At 36.0% G+C, this 19,310-nt stretch overlaps 1 protein-coding gene across 4 annotated transcripts in view; it reads right to left on the minus strand.

Annotated features, from left to right (window-relative positions):
* LOC127950856 (microtubule cross-linking factor 1) overlaps nucleotides 1-16,870 on the minus strand; it is a 49,492-nt gene extending 32,622 nt beyond the window's left edge. For all 4 annotated transcript variants that reach the window (XM_052548206.1, XM_052548205.1, XM_052548204.1 and 1 more), the window contains exons 1-3: nucleotides 15,895-16,870; nucleotides 12,147-12,371; nucleotides 11,854-12,012 (exon numbers count right to left, since the gene is read on the minus strand). In XM_052548206.1, coding sequence (XP_052404166.1) covers nucleotides 11,854-12,012; nucleotides 12,147-12,371; nucleotides 15,895-16,626 — 1,116 coding nt within the window. In that variant the 5' untranslated portion in view covers nucleotides 16,627-16,870. The remainder of the gene's footprint in view (nucleotides 1-11,853; nucleotides 12,013-12,146; nucleotides 12,372-15,894) is intronic.
* Nucleotides 16,871-19,310: the final 2,440 nt, after the last annotated feature.

Raw genomic sequence — 19,310 nt, forward strand, 5'->3', positions numbered from 1 at the left:
TGAACATTAGCTATTACAGAGATGTTTCCTGCTTGCTAGTTCATGTGTGTTCTGCATCAATGAACACTAATGAATGCTCGGTTCTCTAATGGAGGGTCAATATTTACCATCCCGCCTCAGATTTCACATTACCTTTGAATCTGTAGATGACATAAGCTTGTACAAACACATTTTTATAATACTGCAAGGCCTCTCTCAGGGCTGCTCGATATCTCTCTCTGCTAAAGGCTTGTTAGGGACGAGAAAACAAAAATACGATGGAACGCCTCTCAAGGGTTTTTTTCTCTTTTTCACAAAGACTGATGGAGATGATGTTTACAGCCGATTGACCGCTGTCTCCTGGATGGCATCAGAAGTCAACAACCTTTATGACGACACACAACAGCATTCGCAATACTTCTTGCTTCTGCAATCTGACATATTTCACACCGAAACAGAAAAGAAAATGCATATTTACAAGTGAAACTAAATAATCAGCAGGAAATTTGTATTTCTTCCAATCCAAAATAAAAAATAAACTCTCTCTCTAAGATGGGTTTATGATATAATAAACTCATTAGGTTTTTTTATATAGAAGCTACAGAGAAACAAAAGGCTAATTAGTCGCTAAAGTCTTTAGAACATTTTAAACAAGATGCCACGTCGAGACAAACAACCAAATACACTCATTTGAAGAATCAAATTAAGACTTGTAATGTGATTTTAAGCAAACTGATATGTTTATCTACAAGCTCTCTGAGCTTTAGTGTGTGAATACTGTGAATGTGAGACAACAGTGTAGTTCTTAAACCCAGTACATCATTTAAAGCTGGTAAGAAAATAAAATTCACCCTTTTTTCTAAATGCATGATATAGATCTTCATAATATTCAATCATAATATCCTCATATCAAACTAAAAAAACATACAGTATCAACTGAAAAAAATCAGACACTCTGAGATAAATGTTTATACTTAATTATATATAAAAAGTAATCAATTTAATATTTTAAAAATCTATATCTATAATAATATATATATATTTTAAATCTATTCAGACTTTCACATCAGTTTATGCATGAGAAAGTCAACAACATTGGAATGCTTGCATCAGCTGAAAGAAATTTTTTTTGTTCAAAAGTCAACATTTTAGTGGCACATCACATCAATTTATTTTATTCATTAATTTAGGATAGCAATCTTGTAGTTTAAAAAGTAGCATGGCAACATCAATGTAATGGGTTTGACTCCCAGGGAACGCATGACCTTAAATATTACAGAAATGTTTCCTGCTAACCTCATGTGTGATATGCATCAGAGAACGTTAATGAATGCTTGTGTTTCTAATGGAGAGTCACTCTATTTTCTAACTGCGTGTTATAGATCTGATGTGATCAATTCATCTGCGTGCATGTTTCATCTATAAACAATATCCTCATACTTTATAACAGCAATGTGATGGGTTCGATTCCCAGGGAATGTATTAACTTAACAAATGTAATGCACTGTACATTGCTATGCATCTGCAAAAATGCATGAATGTAAATGTAAATATTGAGGACCACAAAGCTACAGGCATGCACTAAAAGATGCAAATGAATCGACCTATGAGGTCTGAACCAGAAACATTACAGATACAAGCCCCAAAAACAACCCTACAACAATACAAAAGCAGTCTGGGATCAGAAGGTGTTTTTGTGTCTCATAAATACTCGATCCATCAGAAGAGCGCTGGGCCGGTGAAGCGTTGTGATAGTGTGTGTACTCACACGACACGCTGACGATGAAGCCATTCTCCCACAAAACACTACTGAAACAGTCACGCTCTGTTATTCTCACTCGATCTGACTGATGAGTCAGAACAGCAAGATACTGACATCAAAGGAAGACCGGCAAAAACAGATTTTCTGAGATACAGCAGATGATAAAAATCAATGCATTTATGTCTTTCGCGTGGTCATGATGAGTGCATTTTCTAAAAGAACAGCAAAAACAGCGGCAATCTCGTTGCCAGTTCATTTTGACAGGTACATTTCTTTCTGTGGGAGTTTGCTGCGAGCGCTGGCTCACGTCACATGTAGCCTCTAGTGTAATGGATGTGTTTGATGACATGGTTGATGTGTGGGAACAGATAAACCAGACTGAGAAGCCAGAGGGGTCTGAGATATGCCAAACCCTCTTATTTTACTCTTAGTACATTCAAAACTCAAGAGCAAAGTGATTTACATTCTGAGAAACACTCAAAGGCAATACAATGTACATCACTTACCATGCATCAATTTGTGTACAGTTTGCATGCTGTCTATAATAATGATGATCAGTGTTCTGATTCGTGATATGCGGAAGCATGCATGCTGAAGGATGCATGGATGTTGTTTCTAGTAAATGTTAAGAGCCATATGCTAATGCTAACATGCAGACACAAAGTATTCTCTATGTTTTGTGACTGCATGTTAGCATTAGCATCTAGCTCTCCTGTTCGGGCTCGACTAAACTCAACCAGGGTTCAAAAAGTAATCAATAACTAATAAAAAACAACTTCTGTGTAACACTTGGGATTTGTTTGGAATTGCATACTATTGTAGAATGTCTACTAGAAGTATGCATATTTAATGCATAAAATGCATGCTAATATGTGCAGTTCACAACCAAAGCTTATATTGTGCAAGACACTGTATCCAACAAATTCAATGCACTTGAAACAACCTTCAATTCTCTAGCATATAACAGCATATAACAGTTTCATATGCTACAGTATTCAGTATCTAATACACGCTTTACATTTTGCCAGTATTCGATTCCAAACACAGCCCATGAATTCTCAGTAGCTGGTCTGATTCCATTAGCATTATGTATATGATGATAAGATGTGTCCGCTGTTGTCAGGAGACCTGGAGAATCCTCTTAGCTGATAATCTCCGTCTAGGATTCTGTCTAGAGAAGTCAAGGGATCCTGTGTGTATTACCATGCCCACATGGGCCGCACACACACTCCCAGAGGGCGTTCTAGACACAAGCAAGCCTTCTCCATCACTACAGTGAGTGTCAAACACAATGGAAGCTCTTTTAAGCTCTCTCATTTGGCTAAAGAGATGCGGTGGTCTCTGGAGAGTTGAGTATGTGATTGTATGTGTGTGTGTGTGTGTGAGGAGGGGTTGGTGTGTGTCCAGCTGGTTAGTGAGGGGCTGTCTTTGCACTCAAAGACAATTCCTCTGGTCTCTCTGGGTTAGTGGGTTCCCTGTTGTGATCGGTTAATGGGGGGCGGAGCCTGCAGTCACTGGGCAGCTGGTGAGAGATTACCTCAGCTAATGTCTTCACAAACACCCGCTTCCCAAAATCTCGTTAGCGCATTGGATGAAGGACAGAAGCTTAAAGCATAGATTAATTTAATGCATTTATTTAAAGAACTATACATACGTGTCCTTTCAAGTTTGTGTACATTTTCTGAAGTGAATGCAAATATGCATTGCTTTATATGATATATGCATTACATGTTATTACTAAATCATTTCAGTTTTATACATTATAAAATAGATAAGTTGTACATTATGTATATAAATACAGTACACACACACACATACACGCATTTATTTTGTGAAAAGTGTGTTCATCCCACAGGTGTAATGGTTTTTATACTGTACAAACTGTATATTCTGTGGCCCTACACCAACCTGACACCTAACCCTCACAGGAAACTTTGTGCATTTTTACTTTCTCAAAAAACCTCATTCTGTATGATTTATAAGTGTTTTGAAAAATGGGGACATGGGTTATGTTCTCATAAGTCACCCTCTCCTTGTAATACCTGTGTCATACCCATGTCATTATACAGAGTTGTGTCCTGATATGTCACAAAAACATGTGCACAAGAGCACACACACAAACACACACACATATACACACACATACACACTACTGGTCAAAAGTTTGGGATCAGAACGATTTTTATGTTTTTTTTTTCAGGAGTTTCTTATGCTCATCAAGGCTGCATTTATTTGATAAAAAATACAGTCAAAAATGTATATTGTGAAATATTATCACGATGTAAAATTATTTTTTTTTCTATTTTAATTTTATTTTCAGCATCATTCCTCCAGTCTTCAGTGTCACATGATCTTCAGAAATCATTCTAATTTGATTATTTATTATCAGTACTGGAAACTGTTGTGCTGCTTAATATAGATTTATTTGAAAATATATGTATTAAGAAATTCTAGTTAATTATACAAATTCTACATAATTATTTAAAAAAATATTTAAATAAAATTTTTAAAAAATTATATACATATTAAAATGTAGATATATACATTTATATACAATGTATATAATATATACAAATATTTAAAATGTTCTTCTGATACATATTATAGTTAGTTGAAGCTAACACATAACAATAAAGAGCATTATGTCAGAAATGAGCTGATATGAGGTCAGAGATATATCAGCTGATTCACAGTAGTTTTGAATGTGTCAGATCTGTTAATGAACCCGTTTGCTCTCAGCTGAACACAGACACCTGCTCCCTGTCACAAAAAGAAGATGAAGGGAAAACAACAACAGCTCTTTTTCCCTTGAGATGTCCAGTTAAGCTTTGCATTGCCATTCTGCGGGCTGGTTAGAGTCCTCCATCTGGACTAATAGACTCGCGGGCGACATGAACAGGATGGAGTCCACCTGGACCCCCGAGGACTAGTCAACCCGAACCACTCCTGCCTCTTGACAAGGTTATTCAACACACAAAGGAATGTGAGCTGTGTTAACCTGTCCGATCCCTTAGTTATATCTTATATTCTCCTAATGCTAAGAATTAAGCTGGGGTTTGTATTGACATACATGATATCTCTAATAATGCATTGCAGTTTGTTACAGAACAGATTATAGATGATGCACATCACAGAGCATCACTGTTGAAATGTCAAATACTGGTGTGTTTGTCGCTCTCATTCTCACAGCTATCCTCTGTTTCTCAGTTTCTCCTTGCCAGATACTGTGATGTAGTTTTGTCCACTCAGGGGAGGAAGGGCAGGGTCTGTAATAATGTCTACAGCGTTACAGTTCATCTAAAGCAATAAAAAAGGATGCAAGAAAGGATGTTTCAAATGGCTTTGCTTTCACAGAATATTGTATCCTATAATGCAATCTGCTTGACCTTCCATTGCTGCAGTGACAAATGAACCGAAAGTGAATATCAAATGTGATTTTTAACAGGTCCGCATTGAAATTAATCATTTAATCCTGTTAAGCCTGAATAATAAAGGAACAGTTTATTGAGGTTTAGGCAAAATATTAAAAAAATGCATGTGTTTTCCATTTCCAATATGACCCACTAGGCTTTAAATGACTCGTATAACCTGATATAGTGAGAAAATGAAGAGGTGGGGGGTTAGCTCAGTTTTTTCAAAGGCACAAACTGAGCGAAGAAATTAGAAATTCATACATCATATATGATACAATACTGTTTTACATGCATGGTTTAAAAAATGCATTTAACCAAAAACAAGTGATTTTATATTGTTGCAAAGGGATATGCCAAAGCAATACAAATGCATAATGAAAACATGTATTTCTTTTCAAAAATGGCATTCTCTCAACCAAAAAACAATGCCACCAGTTGAATTAATAATGCATAATACTGGTTTTATGACAACACTGTTGCATACTTGTTGGAGCATATATTCTGCAAAAATTGTACTGCTTACAAGCTATTTACAAAAACAAGTAGGCAGTGTACACAGTGTAGTATGCAGTACATAAGTATTGCATTGTAAACACAGCCAGAAAAAAAGATGAAAGTGATGTAGCGTTGAGAGTCAGTCACACACACACATACACTGTTTTTCTCACCAAAGAAACGTCTCACACCCTCAATATAACAGTCGCGGAAAACGAGTGCACACATTGCTTTATTTTTAGAAAATGCTAATGCTAGGCGCTAACATCTGAACAGAACCTGCAACGTTTCTTTGACTTGGAGACAGAATTAAATTAACGTCCCACAGCAATGCTTTGATAAGCGGCACGCTGCTTTGAAGATTAACTGCGTTCAGTATTTTTGTTTTTTACCCTCTTCACACTTAGATCCAAAGCCATTTTGCCAAACTGGGACACTTGTTCATTAATGCTGAATTAAATTATTTTGTGCTTTCACAAATATGACAATTTGACTTTGAAAGCTCGACTCAACTTTCATGCACGCTTTCTTTAGAGGTCATTAACAAAGTAACATATTAAGATGGTTTTTGGACATGTATTAGGGATTTATGTTGCCTACAATAATATATGAATGCAAACATTTCTAGCTAATAAATAAAAAGAGAGAGTTTATTTTTATATTCATATTGTATGGTCAATTTTTGTTAGGGTACCATTAGGCTGCCATTAGGGTAGTTGTATATAAAAATGTATAACAAAATAAAAGTTTAGTATAGTGTCTTCTCGTGCCAAAAGGTCAAACGAACTAAAACACTATTCTTGTGTATCATTTCGACTCTGTTACACCAAAGAAACTGCTTGATTCAGATGTTAAAGGGAAATATTAAACTGGTGATATTGAGCACAGTATTATTTGTGTGGATTGGATTGAGCGTGCACACAGTGTCTAATCTATTTAGCTCGAATCTTGTGTTTTATTTTTACCTCTAAGCCAAGCAGCGAAGATTAAAAGAGCTGTGCAGAGCACTTATCTCCTTCAAATGTGTAAATACAGATATAAAGACAGTGAAATAAATATGCTGCTTCAAATATTACACATTCATTTTTGGGTGAACTATTCCTTTATGAAAAGAGCCCACACAGAGATTTCTGTGAACATTTCTTTGCAATGCAACAATTGACTGTGTGTATTTTATGTAAAAGAACAAATACTCAAAGGAATATATTCTCAAATGTTCTCAGATGAAACTTGGTTTAGAAATGCTGGAAAACAACCTGAATCCTTAATCCACATAATTACATTTAACAGCATCCTATGAAACCAGGTTGAAATACGGGTAAACACTGTTAGAGCACCATTTAATTTGCATGCTGATCTATTTGAACTAAAGTCTAAAGCACGTTCTGGATGTGTGTCTGCAGTGCGGTGCATTACAAACGACAGGGGGTCATTAGTGACCCGCAGCACATGAAACAACTGAACTGTTTACAAAAACCTCCAGAAGCTGATGCCATATCACAGCCTGACAGATATAAAGCCTCTCTCTCTCTCACACACACACACACACACTTCCTCTCCTCCCCCGTGAGGCAGGAATCTGTCAGGAGGTTTCATAACAGGCAGCTCAGTTGGATTAATTGTGTTCGGGGTGCCAGTCCCACTGCAGGAATCAGAGCAGACAGCAAACAGCCTGGACACCAGCGATAGCACACACAATACATTTCCATACAAAGACAGCAAAAAGCATCCTAAATTAACTTACATTTAAAAACGTGAATTTAAATATTTTATTGCAATGAAAAAAATAATAATTTCATGGAATTTCTTTCTTTTTTTATTTTTTATTTGTTTGTATTATATTATATTATATAAAAAGAAGCGTATTTTTACGACCAATAAGATTGTTTTTTTACACATTTCCTCTAAAATTCTCAATACCCAAATGCAAAATAATAATACAAAAATATTAAACTAAATTGTAATATTTTTAATATTATTTTTTTATATTGTGTACAAAATTTTTTTAGATTATAATTATTTTTCTATATTATAAATGTATAAATAAATAGACAGACACACACACACACACACATATATAGTACTGCTTTTAAAGGGGGGGTGAAATGCTATTTCATGCATACTGAGTTTTTTACACTGTTAAAGAGTTGGAGTACTCCTTCCGGTTTGTCACAAGTTTCGGAAAGTTTTTTTCGAGTATAATTTCCTTATATGGGTCCTGAGGCACTTCTGCCGTAAGAGCGCGCGCTCCCGTATAGCAGGGCACTGAGAGCACAACAGACTTCACTGATCAGAGCGAGAGCGTCGTGAAAAGTCACAAAAGAAGTGTGTTTTTGGTTGCCAGGGCAAGACAACCCTGCACAGATTACCAAAAGAGAAACAGCATTAAGGGACCAGTGGATGGAGTTTATTTTTACAGAGCATCAACGGAGTTGTGCAAGTGTTTGTGTTTGTTCCCTGCATTTCGAAGATGCTTGTTTTACAAACAAGGCCCAGTTTGACGACGGATGTGCGTATCGTTTATTTCTTAAGGATGATGCAATCCCAAGGAAAAAGGGTCACGATCGTGTGTTGGAACAGCAGGCGGTGAGTAAAACTGCTTCAAATATCTCTGTCTCCTTGTTAGTGCGTCCCCTCCCATGCCGGAGACCCGGGTTCGAGCCCCGCTCGGAGCGAGTCGTTGCTGCTGCTGCTCTCGTTCAGTTTCAGCCTCTGGATCTGATTCTGGATCATAAATAAACGGCTGAATCTGACTGTTAGCCATGGTTTGTTTTGGATGATGTTTTTTTCCTCACTTTAATGTCACAGCTTCCACATGCTCTCAACGCAAAAGCCTACTGGAGCTCGTGATTCTTTAGCTCCGCCCACACGTCACGCCTCCAGCCGGTCGTGTTTTTCCGGGTTTTTTCGGTACAGACTATCTTTCTCTTATGAATATAATAAAACTAAAGAGTTTTTGGATTTATGAAGGATGCAGTACTACTCTATATGTACTCAAGATTAACAGGATATTGAGTGAAAACGAGCATTTCACCCCCCCTTTAATGTAAAAAAGTTCAGGAAAAACTATGAAAAATCCAAACACCTTACATTAATGCAAATATGTGTGGAAAAATGTGTTTGATGTTATATAAATAATACCACAATTAATGTAAACACCTAATTGTCTTAAATATACAAGCATACTTTACTTAATTTCCTAATTTCAGCTTTGAGCATCTAATTGCTTAATTATCAGCTATGTTGCGATTCCTATAGCTTTACTCACTTGCCAGAATTGTATTTCTCACGTTTAATGTTAGCAAAATGCTTAATTTTGACTCTTAATATGAATATTGAAGGTTCAGTAAAACAAAGCACCAAAGACACTAATAAGAACAAGAAAAGAAGACAAACACAAGACAAAATATCACCCAAGAAACTGCAAACACAGCAGTTTAAGCCACTATTAATATCTACGGACCAGAAGAATGCACCAAACAGAGCAGTGTTATATTATGAAGCACAGGCGTGTTGAAACAATGTACTTTGAGAATCCTGAAATCTAGAGTCGCACCGTCCTGAACTCAGATGACATTAAACGCTGTATTTTTAGTTCAGAATGGCTCTTTCAAAGACAGATCAGTATTTAGATGCTTAGAGCGGAAACAGCATCCCGTCTGTCCTGCTTCACCACATTCCAGTCTGTTTAGCGTGTGAATGAATCATCCGAACCTCTGCAATGCGTGCCGTGCAGGTGAAAAATAAAGGTGCTTTGAAAAGTTTTCACTGATCAAGAGACATTTTATTCTGTATTTACTCTTCTTGAGTTGCTATAAGATTCTTTGGATATTAAAAAAAGTCCTACTATCAAATTTTTGCATGTTAATTCAAATGAATGTTTTCCTTTTCTTTCATTCATTAATTTGCTATATTTTTGTATTTTTTATTAATTAAAAAAATATATTTTTAATTATTACTTTTGCATTTTGTATTTAGTATTTAAATGTATTTGTGTAAATGTGTTTTGGTATTTTGTGTTACCCGTTGATAAATAAATAATTAAATAAATAATACGGTTTGAAGATATACATCATCCAACATTATGAAATGTAATGACATATACACAGAGAGATTAAAAAAATGCTTTCTAAAGAATAATGTGCATCAATAAATCGTTCTCTTTAAGACCAGGAATGTGCATTAAAAGCAAATAGGGTCAGTTCTGATTTCATGTTGAGTTTAATATTTCAATCATTTTAATATCTAAAGCCGTTAACGTCGAGTCAAGGTCGGCATTCCCATTAAACTAAAGATGGAAAAGCATGTAAATTTAATTGAACATGGCAGTGTGCAAGAAACGGCATGATTCTCCATTTCATCCACATCTGTTGTGTGTGGGGCGAAGGGAGGCGTGGGAAAATGAAGGGTATGGTGTGATGAACGCTGAAAAAGTGGAGCTAGACGTTTTCTGGGGCAAACCTCCAGAGAGACGCAGTATAGCTCTCAAAGCGCTAACACTCATTAAATCTGCCCTTGTGTGTGTTTACCCTAGCAAAATACAGGATAAATATTAATACAAAAATAAAACAAAAATCTATGTAGCCTATAAAGGCTGACTGATCTGTTTTTAAAGGAACAGTTCACCCAAAAATGAACACAAGAGTCTCTAAGTTTGCTCTAAAAAGCATTTTGAATTTTCTGTTGAACAGAAAGGAAAGAAAGCCATACAGGTTTCAAACGACACGATGGAGAATAAACTATGACAGCATTTTCATTTTCAGATGAACTGTTCCTTTAAGAAGATCTGTCGTTCTCCCCAGGGGATGTTTTAGCAGATCTCAGAGAATCAGAGGGGATTCTGGGACACCAGTGCAATGATTCACTGTTGTGATCCTCAGCTGTTTGAACTGCAATAACAAGGGTATAGCGTGCACACATACATATTTGTAAAGCGGCTCTAAAATCTGAAAAATACTATATAAAAATACAGTAAAATTAAGAAATATTATTACAATTTAAAATAGATTTTCTCTGTGTCAATATCTTTTAAAATGTAATTTATTCCAGTGATTCAAAGCTGTATTTTCAGCATCATAGCTCCAGTCTTCAGTGTCACATGATCTTCAGAAATCATTCTAATATGCTGACATGTGCATCACATCCACATTTACTCTCCTCCACACTGCAGTAGAGCATTCATCCGCATGTACAGACGGCTCTACCCATGACTCAGTCTTTCCAGATTAGATTCAGATTAACCTGACCAACTCCAGAGTAACTCCTCAGCATCTGATTACAGAAGCAGAGCAACCGCTACGACCTCTCATGCATTAATGCACAGGACAGCAGGCTTCAAAGTTAATGTATTCATCCATACTTCAAAGCAATTCACAGTACACTAACAGTGGGAGGAAGTGCTGCCTGGGTTTAACTGCCTTATTCAACAAAGGTGATCCAGCAGGATTTACATCACAGCATTTTTACAGTCTGTGAATCATTTCCAGGTTTGTTTGAACTGCTCTCAAGTAATATTCAGGGTTATTTACAACTTACGCCTTATAATGCAGTCGGTTACCACAGAAAATTATTTGATGAAAAGAAGCAGTAATGCACTTGTCTGCAATACTAATAAGCAATCAAGTGCAGTAACACATTTCAATATGGCTAACTTTTAAATACTTTATGGTATTTAAAGAAGCAGCCAAGAACTAACAATTTTATCCAATCATCTCAATTGCAAAAAAATGTCCCAATTTACCTGTATTCACCTTATTGCTCATGGCTTAATGCATTAACAAACATTAAAAAGATCTTATTATGAAAATGCTAAAAATATCTACGACACTAACTCAAACGTGCAAACATATCTCATTTTAGGACTAATTTTTAGCAAAGATTTATCCATGATATTCGGGAAAAAAAATTCTTAATGCTGCATTAACCAAATCACATTTTTTTATTTAAAAAAAAATAATAATATGCTTCAGGATTTCATTGCAAGTGCATTACTGTAAATGCATTTAAAAAATAAAACTAAAAACTAAATCAGCTAAAAGACTGTCCCCACAAGCTAATGAATAAAAAGATGCACAATCGCCACACTACTTCACAAATATGCTTTTAAAGATCTCCTCTTATAAAAGTCTGCCCTCTTTGATCAAGTTCAATGAAAGTGTGCACTATGCACAGTTATCTAATATGTAATACAGAAGTGTGTTGTACCTCTTTGGCTCTCTCGAGCTCGTTCTGCAGGGCCTGTTTGGAGATCTCCACCTCGATGAGATTTTGCCTGAGCTGCTCGTTTTCATCCTCCGCCCGTGTGCGCTTGTCTTCCACTGTCTCCAGTTCATTGTGCAGACGCACAGATACATCTTTGGCCACCTGTGGACAGAAGGATGCCTTTTATTACCTTGTTTTCATCTCTGATTAGTTCGAGAACTTAACCAATGTTACCTTAATGTTATCTTAATGTCAAATCACATATTTAACCCCACACATCGTTTATTAAAAAGCACCTTGAGGTCCTGCTCCAGACCGCGCAGAAGCTCTCCATCAACGTGTCCGGTCTGAGCTACACGCAGACTCTTCTGTTCAGTCTTGCGCATGCGGTACTGAAGGATCCGGCAGTTCCTGTTGGAGCGGTCCAGTTCCCTGCGCAGTTCCTGGAGCTGGTACACCTCCTCCTCCAGGTAACTGTCCCTGATCTCCTCCATCTCTGCTCGCAACTCGTCCACTTCATCCTAAAGCAACCGAATCAGGATTAGAATCAGAAAGAGAATCGAAAACAGAACTAGAATACAAATTTGAATCAATGAACATGAGAACTAGAATCAGGATTAGAGAAGGAGAATCAGAAATCAGAATTGGACTAGAACTAGAATAAAGATCAGAATTAGGAAGAAAACAACAGAATGTGAATTAGTATTAGAAACATAAGGAGAATAATAATCAAGAAAAAAAAATGTATTAGAAAGAAGAATCTGGGTTAGAATGGATAGAATTGGAACTGAAACCAGAACTAGAATAGTCAGTATTAGAATGAGAAATCAAGACAAAAATCAGGATAAAATTCTGAATAATACTCATTCAGGAGTCTGATTAAAATGGATCTGATTATGAAATAAATATACTTTTAGTTGTATTAAAATCATGATAAGAAATAGAATGAACAGTAGAATCAGAATGAGATTCAGAATCAAATTGAACATCAGAATAAAAATTTGAATGGAAACCAAGAGAATGAATATTAGAATAAGAATTATAATCCCAATCAGAATAAAAATCAGAATCTGAATTACAAACAGAGAACTGGAAACAAAACTAGAATACAAATTTGAATCTAAACATAAGAACTAGAATCATGATTAGAATGAAGAATCAGGATTATAACAGAGATAGAATTAGAACTGAAACCAGTACCAGAATAGTCGGTATTAGAATGAGAATCAAGAATAAAATCAGGATAAAATTCAGAATAATACTCATTAAGGAGTCTGATTAAAATGGATCTGATTATGAAATAAATATACTTTAAGTTGTATTAAAATCATGATAAGAAATAGAATGAACAGTAGAATCAGAATGAGATTCAGAATCAAATCAGAATAAAAATAAGTACGGAAACTAAGGGAATGAATCTTAGAATAAGAATTAGGATCACAATCAGAATAAAAATAAAAATCAGAATCTGAATTTGAAACTGAAAGAGAACAGGAAACAGAACTAGAATAAACATTTGAATCATTGAACCTATGAACTAGAATCAGGATTAGAAACAGAAGGAGAATCCTGACAGAAACCGAAAAAGAATGATAATCGGAATTGAAACCAGAAATAGAATTAGAATTAGAATGAAGAATCAGGATTATAACAGAGATAGAATTAGAACTGAAACCAGTACTAGAATAGTCGGTATTAGAATGAGAATCAAGAATAAAATCAGAATAAAATTCAGAATAATACTCATTAAGGAGTCTGATTAAAATGGATCTGATTATGATCTGCAGGATTAAAATAATATTAAAAATCAGAATGAACAGCACAATCAGAGTAAGAGTCAGAATCAAAATGAACATCAAAATGAAGTAAGAATGAAAAGAAGACGTATCATATTTAGAATTCAAATCAAAATTAGAAACTGAATGAGAATGAGAACAAGAATTAGGATTAGAATCAGAATAAAAATATGAATCAGAATCTGGATTAGAATCAGAAAGAGAATCGAAAACAGAACTAGCATAAAAATTTTAATCAGTGAACATGAGAACTAGAATCAGGATTAGAAATAGAAAGAAAATCCGAAATCAGAATTGGACTAGAACTAAAATAAAGATCAGAATCAGAAAGAAAACAACAGAATGTGAATCAGTATAAGAAACATAAGGAGAATAATAATCAAGAACTACAATGAAAATCAGAATTTGGATTATAATCAGGAATCAGTATTAGAATTAGGATTACAATCACGTTAAAACTCTGAATCACATTTAAGCTCAGAAACTTGTAAATTTGCTTAAAATCAAAATGTTATTTTGTAGCATATACAAAAATCATTCAGGACTCTAATTAAACAAATTTTGTGATGTACATGAACTGAAATCTTAAAATTGACACAACAACCTCCCAAAATAAAAAGACACTTAATGGCAATAATGAATAAGACTGCAGGTGAAGAATCTGTAGTCATCAGTGAAACCCCGTCCTGAACTGTAATCAACGACTGTCATTTGTGACGCCTCATTTCTCAGTAAATACTGCACAATGCCTCAGTGCATTCAGTGCAAACAAGGTCAAGGAGGAACGACAGACAAACAAAGACAGCGAAAGAGAGACAGACGGTGACAAACAGCCCAAACACAATGACCTTCACTGGGACAAAGTCATGTGACAGCATCCGTATGGATGTTCCTGCTAACACGAGTCATGGAGGACTAAATGATTAATGTCATACTATAGCACATGGATCTATTGCTGTTTATTTGTTTAAATATTGATGCATACGTGCTGCAGAATTACTTACAGAGAGATAGAAAGATACAGAGACAGAAATAAGAGCGATAAGCACTTTAGGGAGCTTTAGGGAGGCTCCAAACACACGGGTCCTGAGAGGGACACGGCTATTACACACACAGCTTCTAAAGCGGATTAACACGACGTCTTCAGAGATAAACTTATGGAAATCCTGTTTCGCCGGGCGACGTGCATCTGACAAATCATTTATGGAATTATGCTAATTAGGTTTGCCTTCATCTACTCATCACACCGAGGGCAAAGACTGTGATGTGTTTCCTTCTGGACTTTCTGATGCATGTTGGTTTCATCTGTACTTTGTGGAATGATGTGACCTAAAATCAGTTAAAGAGCAGACTTATGGATCTAGATCTTGTTGTCCTCAAAGTACCATGAGATTTTTTTTTTTTTTTTTACTATCTTGAAGTACCTTAGTATAATGGCACAATCGGGTATAAACTGAATGTGCCATTATATATAACATAATAAACATAGTTCTGCTTTTAAAAGATCATGTTTATAAGGCACTTCAAGGGCCAAAAAATGTGCCATGTCACTTTTATGTATTTATTTACTCTGGCAAACATGTCTGTCAAAGGACAAAGCAGATGCTTTAATGAACAAATGCTGCAGTTCTGTGGGCGGTGTAAATGAATAGGATGAATTTAATACATGGGCGAGAACGTAAAGAGGGTCACCGTGTGCAAAAAAACAAATTTATAGCAGCAGCTCAACCCTTAATTCTTCAGACAAACACTAGACATTAATTACAAATAACAACTAAAAATTGATCTACATTTCATATTACCTTATTCATATTTTATATTATATTTAGAATAAAAAATAGAATTTATAAATAAATAAAAAAAAATTGTATTTTATATAGAGAGGAAAATACTTTAAATATCAGATTACATGCATGCATATATATATATTTTTTATAAAAAATTAATATATAAATATTTATATAAATGTATAATTTACAGATTTTTATATCATATTTGTATTTTATTATATTTTGTATGTATAACCAACTAATAATAATAAAAAATTAATAGTGTAGTATAAATCAAAGCTCCCCACTGCACCATGGTACTACTACTGTACTTTTTAAAAGTTTAAAACATCACCTTAACTGCAGCATCATGCTGATAATACAGAAAATTCAAGAAAATTGTTCCACCGTGGCCTACTCCAAGCTACTTTAAGTATACCGTGGTTGTACCATGGTACACACTTCTGTGCGTGGCTCACCTTGAGGTAGTCATTTTCCGATCGAAGGTCTTCGATTTCCCTCAGCAGCTCATCCTGGGCCATTTCCTTGCCCTCCGGTTTGAATTGTGCGTCCTTCTCTGCTTTGCATTTGTCCGCGTGCGCACCGGGCACAGGTGCAGCTCCCGCCCCGGAGATACGAACCCGAACCCCGGCCGCCTGCTCGCTCGAACCGGATCCGCTGCCGGACTCCGCGTCGCTACTGGCGGCCTGAACGAGTCTCTGCTCGTCGGACAGCGGCTCGGAGGGACAGTCGGACAAATCCGAGCTGCTGTCCGTCGGACAGACACCGCGTCCGGTGGGGACGCGTATCGGGGCCAGCCGTGCCTTGCTCTTGGCGATCTGTGGAGCGCCGGTATCCACCGCTTTGCAGGTCGGTTTTGGTTCAGATACAGCATGCTGAGTGACCTTAATGGCCTTTTTTGTCGCTGAGGGCTTGATGTTGCTTTTTGCAGGTGCTGATGCGGTTTTGTCCTTCGCGTTTGGGACGGTGCGTCTCGGAACGCGGCTGTGAGGCGTCACCGGCGCGGCGGACGAGGGCTGCTTGTTGATTTTGGGAGATTTTGGCACGATCGGTTTGGCCGTTCGCGAGTGAACATCCTTCAGGACGGGTCTGGCAGGGGACGGCGCGCGGTTTAACCTCTTCTTCTCTACCTGAGGATGAGGATGATGATGGCTCTGCGGTTTGGTGTCGGAGCCATTCGAGCTCTCCATTATACAACCTGACAGACGGAGCTCATCACTTCAGATTCACTCGCCGAGTCGCTTCCGAGCGGAATACGGTGGATGATGCGGTGTCCAGTGAGGATCTCCGTGCTTGTGTGCGCTGAATCAATCCGTCCGTCCGTCCATCCCTCCCCACGGGATTACGGTACTCCCATCTCTCCCTGCTGTCCTCTCCGCCTCTCCCCCCGCGACTGACGGGGAAAATCTGCAGCCGATGCGGTCTGACGCTCCCCGTCCGCGTCTCGTGGAGCGCATGCGCTTGTTTTTCACACACAAATACCGAACACACCCCTCCTCGCGCTCCGGTACAGATCAGGCACGCGTGCGTACGCGTGGAGACGCACGCAACTAGAGGCACGCGCACTCACGCGTTACTACAACAGACACAAGGAGCGAAACAATGTTTTCCCTTTGGATATGTGTAATGCAAATTAAAATAATGTAAACTAAAACCGATAAATGCAACCGCGGGGAAATCTTCAACAATATGACAACAACAACACTGTTTTTCTAATAGTGCTGTCAGATAAATTATGTCAAGATTATAAAAAGTTACCTTGACAAATGAACCAGGAATATAGTTAACCATTAAATAAATGCATTTTGTAATCTTTTTTTTTATTTTTAAAAATATGTATTTTTTTTTATTTAAAAAATATTTTGTTACCCGAAGTTTTAAGTAAAAAAATAAATAATTCAGCTAGTTCCCAATGCAACATTTCACATTTATAATAAAAAATAAAACTACAGACAATTATATAACAAAAACTACTTGAACGACAAAAAAGGCATAATATTAAATTAAAATATTAAAATGAGCGCTAACTTAAAATATTGTTAAAAACTATATATAAACAACACTAAATTAACACTGCTAGATTTCCAATCAGTCTGTTTATCCAACAGCGCCACCATACTGTCAAAAGAAGCAAGTACAACTCTGAACATGAACGTGAAATCAAAACACGGAATACACTTTGCATTTACATTACATTTTGCAATATAATAATAGATAGAATAGAACTGGGTAAGTTAATGCATAAAGTAGATGAAAATCATCAGAATGGTTACACATATTTGTGTAATAAATATATATCTTTATTTGCACTTCATTAGTTTAAGAATGCCACAAGTTATAAATACCACAAAACTGCTTAAACATGCCAAACTGTTTCAAATAATATTCGTACAAAGTACTCCTCTGTTTTGCAGTGTGATGAGAATCTGTTCTGTTTTGTAATGTAGTAAATACTGTGTTTGAGAGACTAAATCAAGACTAAGGCTATTCTGTATAAAATTAAGATTCATAAAGGCAACATATTTTGCAACTAGAACAAATAAACTCTACAGAGTGTGTTGGGTTTAACCTTTTCAGGACAACTGACGCATCACAGACTTACTAAGCTTCAAACTAAAATAAAATATAAATAAAAAGGTTCAAAAGGTTTGAGAAGATGACTTCACCCACACAACAAGTGTAAATATTATTGGGGGGTTTTGCTGTAAATAAAATAGAGAAATAATTATAATAAATAAAAACAAAACAATTTTTTTTTATAGCTTAGTAAAATCTGATTCCAAGTTCAAAAATGCACCTACCAACCAAAATAAATGAAACGTATTTCAACCAGGAAAAGCAAGTAAAAATCACTTCGGGGGGATCGTTTGAGTATCTTATAAGGTTACAGCATGGAAACACAAGCCTGCAAACATCAACTTTTTGAGATTAGTACACTTTCCCTAACAATGTTAACACATAAACGACAGGTTTAGGTCGGTTATAAGCTGTCAAAGGACACACAAATCTGAAAATAAAACAAGAGTTAAACTGAGTTATAATAATAATAATAATAAAAAGCTATTTTCACCTCAGCAACAGTCAAACATCAGTCCCTCAAATAACAGACACAAGATTGGTTATTTAATACTACACTGGTTTCAGACAAGAATATTACAAACAACATAAAAAACACCGCCACTACACACGTAAATTCATATTTCTATTAGTAGACATATGCTGAATCTCATATTAAACCTTTCTAAAATATTTAACCCCAAGATTAATATATATATTATATATATATATATATATATATATATATATATATATATATATAAAAGCAGAGTCTATTTGTTGGATTATGGCTTTATTTTCATGAAAATTAAGCATATTTCCACCAATATCACTGTAACGAAAAATAAAATCTTGCATTCGTTTTATTTATATAAAAAAAGGAAATAAACTAATTTGGTAATATTTGTTGTACTGCCATTAATTAAGTTTTTTTCCACATTAAACCAATTGGAACTGGGAAGGAGTTCATAATTGTCTTAGAGATAATGGGAAACAAAGCCAATTTCTTTAAGCAACATTTATATATATATGATTTTGTGGTCATTAAAGGAAATTTTCCCAATAAAAAAAGTTTTTTTGTTGTTGTTGTTTTTTGTAGATGTCGTTCCAGACACAGTAACCCTGTCAGTCCTTTATATTTAAGGAACGTTTTTATGAAAAAAACGAAATCATATTCCCATAAACTCTTGGGGAACAGCCGTTCCCATCAAACACCTGTTATATTTAACTATATGACACAACTATATCATTCCTACAGTCCTACGATTCACTGTAAATCCAGTGGAGTCAGTTCGTCCAGGAACGCAGAAGCCCTGTG

The sequence above is a fragment of the Carassius gibelio genome, chromosome B2 (assembly GCF_023724105.1).
Source record: "Carassius gibelio isolate Cgi1373 ecotype wild population from Czech Republic chromosome B2, carGib1.2-hapl.c, whole genome shotgun sequence".
In the NCBI taxonomy this organism is placed as follows: Eukaryota; Metazoa; Chordata; class Actinopteri; order Cypriniformes; family Cyprinidae; genus Carassius; species Carassius gibelio.